The following is a 15,031-nucleotide window of genomic DNA, read 5'->3' on the forward strand; positions in this document are numbered from 1 at the left end:
GGCACACTTCTACTAGGTATACTACGGATATCATTTGACTTATCCGTTGGCCCACTGAGGCACACAATCATGGGGAATTTCTGTGCTGCTTTAAAGTTGTCCTTCTGAAAGTCAGTGTGCAAAGCAAAGCATCACAGAGACACATGAATAATGTGGGATTTGAACCGTGGACCTGTGGATGACAAGTACAGACACTCATCACACTGAGCTAACTGCTGGTTACTACAACACAGATTTTCTGTGCTAGTTGATGTTAGTGTGGAATGCAAAGTGTCAGTAAAGATTTGATTATGTCGGGGTTCGAACCGGCACACTTCTACTAGGTATACTACGGATATCATTTGACTTATCCGTTGGCCCACTGAGGCACACAATCACGGGGAATTTCTGTGCTGCTTTAAAGTTGTCCTTCTGAAAGTCAGTGTGCAAAGCAAAGCATCACAGAGACACATGAATAATGTGGGATTTGAACCGGCCGAACATGGCCGTTCATTCGTGCTCTATCTCCGACCAAACCACACTTCCACCACACATCTCTCTATGCAAAATAAAACCTGCACACTCCCACAAAACATATAGACTACATTGCAAAATGCATTGGGAAATAAGGCAGAATGTTTTGTTTGTGTAAAAAAAAAAGGGAATATCAACAAAACATATCTGTTTATTGTACACAATGCAATATTGAATGCAATGATATGGTGTGTCCTGTAAGCCCATGTGGGCTGGGCGCCTTTGGTGCATGACACAAAAATAAAGAAATCTATCTATCTATCTATCTATTCAGGCCCATTCAATTAATCTATCACTACATTAGTTGCCTGTTCAAAACTAAACTACACTTTATGAAATCATTGTTGCAGCCTACACACATATATATTCAGGCCCATTCAGAACACATTTCCCAAATCTCAGTGATTTATCCACACATCGCTCTGTGTGTGTGTGTGTGTGTGGGCGTGTGTGTGTGTCGCGTCGCCCTCCAGCTGCAATTGCGAGTGTGCGCTGTGTGCAGGGCACACTACTGAGTTTAAAAACACAGCTGAAACATGAAGTGGAGTCTGTCAACTCCCGCAATTTCCTTCTTCCCATATTGCGCTGCAACGACACTGGGATGAGCCCCCCGAAGGGGGGCGAAATTCTAGTATCAGTAATAGCGTATCAGTAATAATCATGACCATTGTCTCCTTTTTATAGCAACACATCATTCATTCCTCTTCTTCATGTTCTCCGGAAGTTGTACTGATGCATTTTCAGATGCTGCTCAGTCACTGATTGGCTAGAGCACTGCTGCGTGTGTGCAGTTACCAAGCCAATATTGATGTATTTTAAATTGATGGCAGGCTACAAATGGAACTTGCAGGCATAATTTACATTTCTGCTTTTATTTGAAAATGCAGCTTTCAAGTATGAAACGATAATCTATTCTTTTTCTGGAATGGAAACATAAGGGATGAAGACGATCTATTCAAATATACAATTTCATAAATAACATTGAAGAAAATATTCAACAAGTTGAGGGGAAAAAGCTCCAGTGACGTTATGGAAACCTCTTAAGAAGCAGCGTGATGTGGGAGCCAGATAGTGCTTTAAACACACCAATTAATACTCAGCCAAGGGGCAACAAACTCTTTGGTCAATGGTTCAAACTGTGAGGAGCTTTTGTGAATAGTGACACCCTCCCAATAACAAAGACTGCAGAGAGACACAGGTTTGTTACCTGTCAATCGTGTTGTTTTCCTCCCAAATTACGTGACAGTTTACATATAATTTCAGTGTCCACCAAGAAGTCGCTAACAGTGGGTGGAACAGCAGTGCACAAAAACAAAATATAATTACGTAAAGAATGTGGACCTGTACAGGTATACCTTCAAAATGTATATTGCCGTATGGAACACAATAGTCCAGACTACTGTATGTGTATACATTTCTAAATAAACATTGTATAGTACAGTGTAGACAAAAAAAAACCAATATACAAATATTGCATTTACACATTTTCAGAGTCACGCTTTCCCACCATGGCCTTGACTGATCACCCATAATATCCCTTGTATAGTACATTTGAACTGACAAAGCGTTATATCACCCAGTGTCCTTTAAATTAACAGGAAATTATTGTGCAGATAGGAGAAATGTGAAAATACAAAGTTGCCAGTATTACTGGCAAAGAACTCCATGATCATGGCATGGTGGTCATTATTCATATTCATTTGATGACAATTATAAAATATATAAATTTTACAAAATTCAAGTGTTCACAAGCCAGAGCTCAAGCTCTGAAACTTCTCCCGTAAGTTCCTAACTAGGTTGCTCTCCATTTTCTTTCCTGAATTCAGTGCAGCAGAACTTTCGGCACAGTCTAATCCATCATGGAGCAGTTTGACATTGCCTCTTGACATTAATTCCTGCTCTCTGTGCATCCCTCCATCCCCTTGCTTGTCTCCAGAAACCCTTTCCACTATGATGACCTTATTTTCATCACGCAGAGTGGCCTGTCCATCCATGTTGCAGGTCCGTACAGGATCTGGAAGGTTCTGCACCTCCTGCAGAGGCAGAGTCCCGAGCATGTGATCCAAGGAGCTCCAGCTGCACAACGGAGGCTGGGAGCCATCTTGTTCCACATGGCTGCCATGTGGCTGCGCCATGCCAGATTCTATGTAGGGATGGTCCGTCAGAACTGTGTGGGGGTCAGGGACGCCGTTGCAGCTGGATATGTAGTCAGCAGGGATCCACAATGACCTACTGGGCATCTCAGTGCAACAGTCTAGCATCTGCTCTGGGTTAGATGAGCTAGATCCCACTCTTGAGTGGTCGGAGGCCCCTGGATCCAGCCTAGGGCGGGTGTACTTGAAGCGCAGCTCGTGCACGTCTGGCCAATGTAAGGTCTCTGACTGAAGTGGGCTGTGGGGGCTGGTAGCCAGGGGGGGACAGGGGGAGGTGACCCGGGAGCTGGTAGCCAGGGGGGGACAGGGGGAGGTGACCCGGGAGCTGGCCCCAGAACTTGGGGTCTGGCCCGGGCTTGGCGAACGTAGTTCATGGATGGTCACCTGATCATAAGTGTTCAAGGGCAGTGTCAGGTTGGCTTTACCTGCATTTATACACAGAGGAAGATACAGGTTGGACAAGTTTCTATTGGATGGCTGCAACTAATTATTATGCAACTAATTATTATTACCATTATTGATTTCATCCAGAATTGTCAATATTTTTTTGATTACTCAATTAACTACAATTAATTTGAGTGGTAAATCAAGTAAAAATTATGTTAAATGCTCATTACAAGTTATATTAACGCACACACAAATGTGTAATACTGTCCGTATTGTACATCAGTCAAAACACACATTTCATGTTATAATATTAAAACCACAAGCATTTTGGTGATATTGTATATCGTTTATGTTAAGACTTTTTTCACTAAACCAAACTAAGATGTTATTTGATAAAGTTTCTGATGATCTCGATTACTTGATATAAAACTGGCACCAGAAGACAGTAAAAGGTAAACCTTTTGGACATAACTCACTCACACTTGTCTCTCCACTGCATCTTCTCTTCATGCACAGCGGGCATGTTTTGGGTGCTGTGGTGATTCTCACGCTCTCGGTTCCTCTGTCTGATGACAGGCCTGTTGTTTTTTATGCGTTGGCTGTATTGTCGGGCCAGCTGAAACACCTTGTTCCTCATCTTTCCCATGTCCTGTAGGATGTGCTCCTCTTCTATGCCCGATCGAAGGCTAATGATCCTGGGTAGTGGAGCCCGGGAAAACCTTTCTTGGGACCCTTTATTATTCAGCCATGAATCCTGCATGGATTCCTCATCCCTAGCTGGAGAAGGTGCAGTAGGTGAAAAATCTTCTGTAACAATGTCCATTTCGGACTCTTCCGAAATACTTAGCGATTCTTCCCTGGTCTTCACATATGAGGTATGTGACATGTTCGGCCCCTGCTGGCTCACCCGTATCATAGAATCATTTGATTGTTCCTCCACATTCTGTTGGACTTCTTGGTTCTCCTCAAGGCTACCATTTATCTCCATCTCCTGCCAAACTTTGACCATTTCTGAAGATGGTCTGAACACTTCATCTGTCGTAGAGGTGTCAATGACACACTGGGTCTGAGCTTTAGCCTCTGGCCTTTGAGGTTCAAGTCTATGACGAGGTTCAGTCTTTGGACTCTTTGGTTCAAGCTTATGAGGAGTTTCAGTCGGGCTCTTTTCTAACCCGGGAAGGTCAAACACAGACCAGGATGTGGGTCTGTTATGAGAATGAGATGAGCCTTTCCTGTGAACCTGGACAGGCTGGTCCTGAGGAACACCATTAAGCTGTCTACTCAGGTGCCTCACAAGACCGGCTGGAATATAAGAGAGGCTTTCCCTGCGCTTGATGCTGAAATTAGCATCTTGATCCTCAGCATGCTCATAGTAACTCCGGATCTTGTGAATGAGCAGGCGTTCCAGTTTGGAAAGAGTAGACCTGCGCTCTGCATCAGTGGGGGGTGTCGGGCCAGGTTCCTGGACTGACGTTGAGGGTGTAGCATCTGGGAGTTGCTGGGATTCTGGGCAAGGGCTGACCTGGGTCTGTTCCTGGAGCTCCATGTTGTGGGGGGGTTCGGTGTCTGGGGACTGCCTGTCTGGTTGGGGTTGTTCCTCTGTCACTGGAGTCTCCAGGCGCAGCAGTCTGGTTTCAAAGTGCTCTGTGATCACACTGGCCTGGTCCGGGACAGGAGGAGGCAGAAAGCTCTTCCCATTAGAACCCACATCCTCATCCTCCTCTGAGAAACCCCCGTTCGTCAGGATACTGCCATCGTCTGCTTGCAGACAAGAAGATTCACTCTCTACTTCTTCTCCAGTTCCTCTTGAGCAATTCTCCTCCGGTCCTGGAGATGCAGCGTCTGGCTGTTCGGGGGGCGGAGTAGGGGGCAGAGTAGGGGGCGGAGTAGGGGAGACGGCTGACTGAGGACATTGGGTGGAGTCCTCCTCCATCTGCCCGTTTTCCCCTGCGAAAGTGATCAGCTCCTCTACGTTGACCTAGGAACAGAATTGGTAAAGGCAATCATGTTATGATAGTGATCAGGTAATCATGAGCATTCGCCATTCCCAAGAAAGCTAATGGACCAAGTTTTATGACACATGTTTTAGACCCTACTACGGTGTCCTCCGCAGTTACATTTTATGGTCCTGTTATGCATTACATCATCAAAGCATAACGACAGCATTCCGAACCCATTTCCAGTTTGAACGCCAATAATTCCTCCCTGGCCCCATATCCGTTATAGTGGTGAATGTGGCAGTTTTAGACGTCACCAACATAACTCTGGTCTGCCATTAATCTAGCCTAATTTCCAACTGGTGTGCGTAACCCTGAAGGAGGTTATTTGCAAGCTGCAGCTAGCGAGCGACAATAACAACCTGTCATACTTTATTTGGATGCAAACTCTATCTCACCCTGCAGTACTAGAATATTTTTGCAGTACTAGAATATAAATAAATCATCAAATCTAAGAAAATCTGTCTCTTCTCAACCCCACAGGGCACCAGCACGGGCCAGGGAGCATTCTAATTTCCAGGAGCCCCGGGCACTGTTTGACATAAATAGACCATGCTATAAATACCCAGGTCGTAGTCGGGGTTACCTACTCAGTAGGACATTTCCAGGCTTAAAAGTGTTGAATTTGGTAGTCAAGGCCATTAGGCTAGTAACTGCTTGCATACATGACATAAATAACAAACAAGCAATACGAATATTAGTTTTTTCTTTCTTTTCTACTGTACTGTATGTGTTTTATACTGTGATGTATGTATTTTATCTGTGATATAGATCTCCCTGGGTCTTAAATAAAGTATTGATTGATTGATTGAATGTAATTCAATGCATTGCGCACACACACACATGCACCTGAGGGCATGTGGGCGGATGGCTGTCCTTTGATGCTGTAATTAGCGGGTGGATGGCGGTCCTTTGACGCGGTAATCACATGTCACACGTAACATCAAAGCCTTTAAACCAGGGTAGACATTTGAAAACGAGACACTTTTAGACATCAGAAGTTCTTATTCGTATCAGGTGAAGTTTTTTCAAATGCTCTGTGCCTCTAGTCTAGAGGCACAGAGTCGTTCCCAAACCTTTTAGCTCAAGACCCAAAAGAGAATTTAGATTTAGGTTTTGCCCAGGTCACAAACTAGTGGAAATAGCAGATCTACAAGCTCCCAATGCGGCGTGAAAGCATTGCAAGCTTTTTATCGTGGAAAACCATGAAAAATTAAAAGCATGATTTGTCCCCTGTCCCCGCAGCTAGGTCCTGGGTTCGATTCCCACTGGGAACACTGAACAAAACAATTGGTCCTGCTCTAGAGCAAGCAAGCCAGAGTACCCCAAAGGCGTCACTCTGGTCTGTCTTTCCACTGCTCTAGATGGAGAGAACACTTTAACCATGCAATGCAATAATACTCCACCCGTGTGGAATTCAATGTCTAAAAATGGCATAGTGGCGTTTTAATGAATATACCTGGCTGTTGGGGGCCTCTTCTTTAGCCTGGTCTCCAGGCAGCTCCTCCTGGGGAGACGTTTCCAACTCCTCTCGCTGGGTGGTCCTCAGTCCTGCAGCATCGCCGTTCTGATCAGCCTGAAAGAGCAAGTCTCCAGATGAAACAGTGTATTTCCTTCTCCTTTTTTATCCTCTTAGGCAGTGATTCTCAAAGTGGGGCCTGGGGACCGCCAGGCGTCCTACAGCTTAAAGATTGATAAGTTAGGAACTAAATGGACCCTTACGGGTCTGAGTGCACAAATGGAACCAAAATGGACCCTTACAAGTCCATTTGGTTGGTTCCATTTGTAAAAACTCCCTGAGTTCTGGGGGGCCGTGGCCTAAACCACATCAAACTGGGGGTCTTTGAAATGTTTGAGAACCATCGCTCTTATGGGTACTATGAGGCAAACTATATTCAGCAATAATATTCTTTCTGTTGAAATGACATGCATTCGTTTATATTCAAACACAGTAAAAAATTAAGACAGTCGGCTTAAACAAAGACTTCTCGATTAAGAATATTCAAAAGATAAATATGATAATGAAAGACCAAAGCAACTGGTTGTTACAATGTTGGTGTAATTAGATGGCTAGTTGACTACATTAACCCTTGAAAAATCACTTTCTGAGGGCACATTAAGTCAGTTGTTCTAATGCAAATGTTCTCATTCATCCTTTCAACACCACGATCCAAATCAAATTCAGACTTGCATGATGGAATACGCTGCATTGTGAATGGGACATAGTTGAAAACAAAAACTCATGCATACATCGGGAACACGGCATGCATTGCGTGGTAACGTCCAACACCGAGGCAAAATGACGTGGCCAAACTCGAATGCACCAGGATGGAATGGTGAAGTTGTCGTGATGAACATGCAGGTTGTCGTTAGGATGCTGGGAGGAGCGCGTCAGTCCATGCATTGATTATGGTGTGATCAGTCCATGCATTGATTATGGTGTGTCATTCCACGTGCACAGCAAACGGTGGTAGTTGTTGATGGATGGGGGTTTTTTGGGAGGAGGGACAGAGGGAAATGAGAGGAAGAGGAAAAGTGAGAGGAAGAGATACATAGAAAGGGGAAGAATGGGCTGAAAGTACGAGAGAGGAAAATTACATTGAGAGAAGAGGCCATCGCAGGGTTCGATTTGCTGGGGGGTGATCATTTTCTCATCACCGGTGGTGTTAGGTTTTATCCCTCTTCTGGTCAAACTGAATGAAATAAATGTATACTGTCTGATAATATCACAATTGCATACATGTAAATGATTAAAAATGTATCTTTTTGGGGCACATTTTCAAAATTTGTGAAAACATGTCAAAATAATTTATCTACATACTCATAATGAAATGCGATGGAGCACTTTATGAGCTTGTAGATTGGCTATTTGTAATAGGAAGAAGTATTTAGGACTTAAGTAGTTAAGAAAATGTCCCCCCGCCGTTTGAACTTTTCACAAATCGAACCCTGGAGAGGAGAGCTGACTGTCGAGCCGGAGGAGTTGAGAGCAGAAGATGGGAAACCAGCTGTGTGGCAGAGAGCCTAGCCTCACCGTTGTGAAGTGAGCAGAAAGCAAAGCCCTCGCCCTATAGTGCCAGCACGAGATGGCCGCCAGCATGGAGCTGGCAAAGTCGGCTACCTGGTCGTCTCCCATTAGTAAATCCTCCTTGTTACTCTCTTCCTCCTCTTTTGCCTCCTTCTCCAGCTCCAACCCACCCTCTCTGGGCAAAGAGCCCAGTTTAGGGTCACTGTTGCAAGGACTCAGCTGAGCCGAAGAGTCCCTGCTGGAGCCGAGTAGATCCTCCTCCTCCTCCTCCTCCATGCAAGGCCTTTCAGAAGCCTCAGGATCGCCTAGACTGGAGGCCAGTGTACTGACACTAGAAGCTGGCTGGAGGGAGCGCCTCTCCCCCAGCAGTGCACCCTCACTGTCTGAGTGCTGTAGCGTGAAGTCACAAAGATGTGGGGTGGTGGTTATTGTGAGGGCATAGCCAGAGCGGTGCTTTTGAAGACAGATAGAATCACTAAAAAGCTGACTTTGCGTGATATGTGAAAAATCCTAAAATCAGGTCATTCCGTGATGTGCCCATTTTGCGGCAAACAAATCACATCTCCATTCACACCTGAAAACTCCTCCGGTTCAGGGGAAAACACAAAGCGCTGTTCTATTGAAGCTTAGCTTTGCACTTTCTTTTTGCGAAAATAAATGAAGTTTGAACTGCTGAGTCAAACCTGGTTGAGCTACATGTTTCTACAACATGCTGAATGCAATCAGTGCTTTGCAGCACATGAGGGGACACACACACACACACACACACACACACACACACACACACACACACACACACACACACACACACACACACACACACACACACACACACACACACACACACACACACACACACACACACACACACACACACACACACACACACACACACACACACACACACACACACACACACAAAGGGACGCTTACCTGTAAAATGCCTGCATGATGAGAAGAGGGGGAGAGAAATGAAAAGAGAATGTCGTCATGTCCCATTTCACGGAAGACAACAACACAAATAAGCGATTCATTAATAACTTCAACCTTATTATTATAGCATCCCTATTCTGGGCAAGTGGGCATGTCATAATGGAAGAACATTCGGCAAAAATAATCGATCTACATTGTAGATCGATTATTTGCCGAATGTCATCTTGTAGATTCTACAAGAGCTTGTAGGGCGGCAATGTTCCACAAAGGAATTTGGTGTAGAGAGGAAAAACGGCATGGGCCAAGGATTGAGCCCTGGGGGACCCCACCACATCAATAAAGCACATGGACGTTCCATGAACTTTCATTCTGTTATCGTGGCCAGTGCTGTCTCGCTTTAACCGTCTGTCTGTCTCTCCCTCTCTCTCTCTCTGCATCTCCACAGGCAGTGATCGGTGTAGCAGCCTTTTATCTGGCGCACGTCAAGAGGAAGTTCTTCCGATAAGATAAATAACAAAAAGAGGAACATCCTTCTGTCGAGCTGGCCATGATGCGATTAGCCGGGACTCAATGACCGACTCCCCCCGTCAGGATGGGCGAGTGGGCGGAGGGGAGGGGATGGATTTGTCAGAAGAAAATGTAATCTTCATTATTATGGGTAAAAATCTGGACTGGGAGCACATGCAGCAGGCACTCTGGAGGAGAACACATAGGTTCTCTTCTTTTATAATGACCAATTAGAACGTTGGTTCTCAACGTCGGCCCGGGGACCCCCAGGAGTCCAAATGGACACTTACAGGTCTGTAACTCTGAGAGTGTACAGTACAGATGGGTCCATTTGGTTCCATGAGGATTGAGGATTTTACAGTGCATATTGTGGTCTCAGAGATTTAAAGGGTCCGTGGCCTTATGCATATCAAACGGTGCTTGAAATTCAAAAAGGTTGAGAGTCAATTGTCAAGGAGGCAGAATGAGAGGATTGAATGTGCTTTGCGTCATGTGCCTTGCGATATATCAGTCACTTCATTATGGAGGCTACATAAGTGTGTATGTGCACGTGTGTCTTTTGATCCTTTTTTTAGGAGTCCTTGAGGCAGAACAAAGGAGAATTGCATTGGAGACTGAGTAAGGGGCGGAGGGGGAAACTAGGCTTACTAGACCCCAGCAATACCAGTACAACCAATAGCCTATAGTGCAACTACCAGTAGACTACTAGGCAGTACACTACCAGTACACTAAAATACACTACCAGTACTCCACCAGGCATACTATCATTTTTGAGGATTTGAAAAAAATGCCGAAATGACAAAAACGATGGGTTATAGCCCATGTTTTTTGAATTTTGAAAAAAAAAGTTATCCTCGTTTCTCATCATTTTGGACCATGGGCTATAGCCCATATCGTATGGCATACTATAGCGCGCCGTTTTTCATCATTTTTGAGGATTTGAAAAAAATTACGAAATGACAAAAACGATGGGTTATAGCCCATGTTTTTTGAAATTTTGGAAAAAAAAAAGTTATCCTCGTTTCTCAACATTTTGGACCATGGGCTATAGCCCATATCGTACGGCATACTATAGCGCGCCGTTTTTCATCATTTTTGAGGATTTGAAAAAAATGACGAAATCACAAAAACGATGGGTTATAGCCCATGTTTTTTGAAATTTTGAAAAAAAGTTATCCTCGTTTCTCATCATTTTGGACCATCGGCTATAGCCCATATCATACGGCATACTATAGCGCGCCGTTTTTCATCATTTTTGAGGATTTGAAAAAAATGACGAAATGACAAAAACGATGGGTTATAGCCCATGTTTTTTGAAATTTTGAAAAAAAGAGTTATCCTCGTTTCTCATCATTTTGGACCATGGGCTATAGCCCATATCGTACGGCATACTATAGCGCGCCGTTTTTCATCATTTTTGAGGATTTGAAAAAAAAATAAAAAAACGACGGGTTATAACCCATCGTTTTTTGAATTTTTGGAGAAAAAAAATCCAGGCCCATGAATTAGACTAGTGGTAACCAACCTTTTCAAGCCCAAGAGCCCATTTTATTCCCAATTGTAAGCCAAGATCTACCACTAAAACGTGTTAGAAAAAACACTTGTTTTTTTGCTATTTCTGACAGGCTCAATGCATGTGCACACATCCACACAAAGACTAAAGCTTAAATTAGAATAAATACTTATAGTAAGTTATATTATATACATATACAAGTGTACAGTACACTGTACATTGAAAATGTACAATAAAACTGGACAATATCAATTTGGGTTCCCTGACTTCCCTCTGACAATATTGTCCTACAATTATAAATCCAATAATGTGGGAAAACGTTGTATGTACAGTACTCACGTTTTGTAGGCCTTGTGATCTGCTTCGTTGGTTCTAAAAAAGTGGGGGAAAGAATCAAAAGATACGCAAATAAGTCACAAATATAATATAATATAATTATAATAATATAATATAATTCTATGGCAAAGATCAGGGCTCCAAACTTTGTTTTGCCAGTAGGTGGAGTATTCTCTGATGAATCTTTTGGCAGTACCACTTTCAATCTCATCTCTAATTTGGCCATCTGATTATAGCTGAGCATTGTAAAAAAAAAAAAAGTAAAAAACAATCACCCCCAATACAAAACCTCAAAGCTGGACTACAAATAATACCTTTTGACCTGATGTTTTCTGCAATTTACAAAACGTAAGCGGTTAAAACTTCATTGTGATCAGTGCTTTGGTAATAAATACAGACACTTAACCCAAATCAACACACATGTTTTCAGAAGCACCATATCCAAAGATGATAAATTGCGACTCAATATGCACATTCTGTAGCCCTGATCATTCTGGCATATGCATGCCAGACTTACTGGGGGGTGTCTCTCACCTGATCTCCTCCGGCCATTTCGGCCAGCCAGACGAAAGTCTTCCTCCGCTTTCTTCAGCCCCTCTGGACTGCAGCGAAACTTCCCTGCATCTGGGCAGCGAGGCGACACAGCATTTCACTCAGAACAGTAATAACAAAATAATTTTATCCACTATGGTTCCCAAACGTTTTAGCTCGAGACCCAAAAGAGAAATTTGGGATTTGTATCCCCAGCCAGGACCCAGCCAATCTACAAATAGTGGAAATAGTATTCATGCTGCTTTTCAATGACTGCATATTTTTTGGTTGCTGTGGAGACAGCAGTTAAATTTGTCCAAAGGTTACTACTTGGAATACTCACAGACAGAATTCATTTCCAGGATGGATTCTTTTTCCTAAAAGAAAAAAAAGAATAGAATAAGAAACAGAATAATACAATAATACAGAGATTTGTACATAATAGATCTAATTCCTGTAAGGAGGCCACTGTTTACCTTCTGTGGAGCGCGGGTGTGATGGTTCTCCAGAATGAGTCTTTTAATGTGATGGGCCCAGAGACGCTTCTCTTCAACGGACTTGGCCTGCAACAAAAAGGATTTGTCTGCTAGAAATAGTCCCTTAGTTACACAGCATGCATGCTGCATGCTTACAGAGAATGATACATTGCCTATCAATGTCTCTTTGCTGTGTGGGTTCCTGTAGGTTTGCTTGTATGTCAACAAGATTATACAATCTATGTCACCCACCTGCACTTAAAATGTTTTTCTAGTTTATGCATGGCTATTAAAACAGGTAGATAGGTGGTGGAACCAGAGATGACATTTACCTGCACAGTGTGTGGTTGCTTGGGGTGTTTGAAGTGGAGGACGCTGAACAACAGGGGGTCCTTTGCACCGTCAAGCAGCATGAGGGTAGAGCACTGCAATTAGAACTTTTTTGAATTAACATTTTATTCACTTGAACCCAAATGGCCCACCATTCTGGGGGGAACATTCGCCAGAAATAGCAGATGTACAAGCTCACAACGCAGCGGATATTTGTGGCGAAGAAATTTGGTGTAGAAAAAGAAACTAAGGCCAAGTACAGTTTTAACTCAAGTCAGTTTCTCTATGGAAAGAGGGTTTAAGTGGTTTTAATGCAACTCTGCAAATCTGTCCACCAACAGTTTTTAAACCAATTATGACTGTTTGACATTAAAACCAAGTAATCCAGTGCTGCAGGTAGATTTTTCTTAGTTTTAAATAATTTGTTACACATCTTTCTTTGTTTATTTTAACTGTTTGGAACATCATCCTCCTCCAGCCAATATTTAGGCTTTGTTAATCTGATCTTTAGGACTGACTGTCCATACTGTTATTTATTTGTTTTGCTGTTCAGTCAAAAGAATAGAAAGAAAGAACAAGAAAGCCAGACACCAATCTACATGATGCCAAAACTAAGATTTGAGATACCAGTGTGAACATAGCCTTTATCCAATATATTTTGTGTGCCAGGGTATCTCCAGAAGCAAAGATTTGAGTAAAAAATCACACCCGTGTGAACTGAGCAATCCCCCCCCAGCACTATCCCTCTGTTTCTGTCGCCCCCTACTGGTACTAATAAGTCATATACTCGTGCTCATGACACAGTCACATAGGTAGACACGGACATTGCTGGTTGTAGGAGTGGTTGCAACACTCAAAAATGTGCACTTCACAAAAATATATATTCAAAGATTTGCAGATTTGATGAGCTTGTATATTTGTTATTTTTGAATAGCCAAATTATAAAATATGGTTAAAATGATTGTGACGCTATATTAACCCCCTAGTGAGCCCGTGTCGAGGAGGACAGTGGCTGTTGTGGTCCAGGCCGTACCGAGATGTGGGTCTTGTACACGTAGTGTTCGCCTCTCTTCTTGGTAATGAGCAGCATCTTGTCGAACAGGAAGAGTGTCCGCGTGTTCTTGGCCCGCTGGACATGAAACGTTCCCTCCAGCACCAGCTCTCCATAGGTGGTCAGATCAGGACCTTTCCAGTTGATCAGAAGAGACTGGATCTCCTGAGAGAGAGAGAGAGAGAGAGAGAGAGAGAGAGATATGTTTTATGTTCATGAGTGAAAAATATGACAAACTATTATTAGTATTATACTATGTGATACTTGCACAGATTGTCTGTGATTGTAATCTCGTTATGAATCTGTCAAGGCTGTACAGCACCTGGTCCCCACATAGAGACTATGTGTGTGTGTGTGTGTGTGTGTGTGTGTGTGTGTGTGTGTGTGTGTGTGTGTGTGTGTAGAATCTGTGTGTGTGTGTGTGTGTGTGTGTGTGTGTTACACTAACTGACCTGTACTCTGACAGCATGCTCGTGTTTCCTCTTCATATCGTTGATGTACCAAGCCACCCCCGTCATGGTGTCGATGGCCTCCTGAAGCACGTCATAGCCCTCCTCTTCGGGGTCAAAGTGCTTGGCGATTTCCTGCAGCACAACAGAAACTTGGGCTCAATGGAGCACGCATAGTTTTGGCACACAAGACGGCTTATTGGTGGACGAGAACAGATGCACATGTGACCCGTTACCTGTGTAGATCTGCTATTTTCACCATTAAATGGTGAAAAGTATATAGGGTTTATTTCATCATAGACAAATTTTGTCTATGATGAAATAAACCCTATATACTTTGTTGACCGAGATCTGCCAGGGAACTACAGTTTTTCCCCTCCTTTTTTCACTCTACACACAATTTCGCTCATAACAGCTGATCTATACGTAAGTGCACAACGCATCGTGTTGCTATTGTCGCCGAATGGTTGAAAAGTCCAGAATTAAAAATCAATGGAGAACAAAGTACTCACATTTCCACTGTATTGGCACACACCAATAATTACGCATTTCGGCTAAGAGACATTATCAAAGCATGCTCTGACGAAGGCTTGGATTATTTTCAATTCCTTTTTTGTATTTCTTTTATGATTGGTACTTTAGGATTTTCCCGTTTTTAACATACAAATACAACATCAACAAACACCAGACATAAAGACAAAAAAACTAAACAAAGTAAATTCAATTCCTGTTTTCGATACAGTATGTACACTGGATTTTGGGTCTAGCACTGCACTGTTGATGCGCTACCTCTTCTTCTCATTCTACATTCACTCATTTAGACTGGG

The 15,031-nt window shown here is 43.2% G+C and overlaps 1 protein-coding gene across 1 annotated transcript in view; it reads right to left on the reverse strand.

Moving 5' to 3' along the window:
* Window positions 1–1,365: 1,365 nt before the first annotated feature.
* Window positions 1,366–15,031, reverse strand: part of LOC308329245 (pleckstrin homology domain-containing family G member 3-like) — a 47,493-nt gene continuing 33,827 nt past the window's right edge. The window contains exons 8-17 of the mRNA XM_080783451.1: window positions 14,208–14,339; window positions 13,738–13,920; window positions 12,707–12,799; window positions 12,368–12,461; window positions 11,902–11,991; window positions 11,367–11,403; window positions 8,085–8,475; window positions 6,510–6,626; window positions 3,534–5,031; window positions 1,366–3,091 (exon numbers count right to left, since the gene is read on the reverse strand). Of these exons, the coding sequence (XP_080639577.1) occupies window positions 2,259–3,091; window positions 3,534–5,031; window positions 6,510–6,626; window positions 8,085–8,475; window positions 11,367–11,403; window positions 11,902–11,991; window positions 12,368–12,461; window positions 12,707–12,799; window positions 13,738–13,920; window positions 14,208–14,339 (3,468 nt within the window). The 3' untranslated portion in view covers window positions 1,366–2,258. The remainder of the gene's footprint in view (window positions 3,092–3,533; window positions 5,032–6,509; window positions 6,627–8,084; window positions 8,476–11,366; window positions 11,404–11,901; window positions 11,992–12,367; window positions 12,462–12,706; window positions 12,800–13,737; window positions 13,921–14,207; window positions 14,340–15,031) is intronic.

The sequence above is a fragment of the Protomyctophum bolini genome, assembly GCF_963924005.1.
Source record: "Protomyctophum bolini genome assembly, chromosome: 15".
NCBI lineage: Eukaryota > Metazoa > Chordata > Actinopteri > Myctophiformes > Myctophidae > Protomyctophum > Protomyctophum bolini.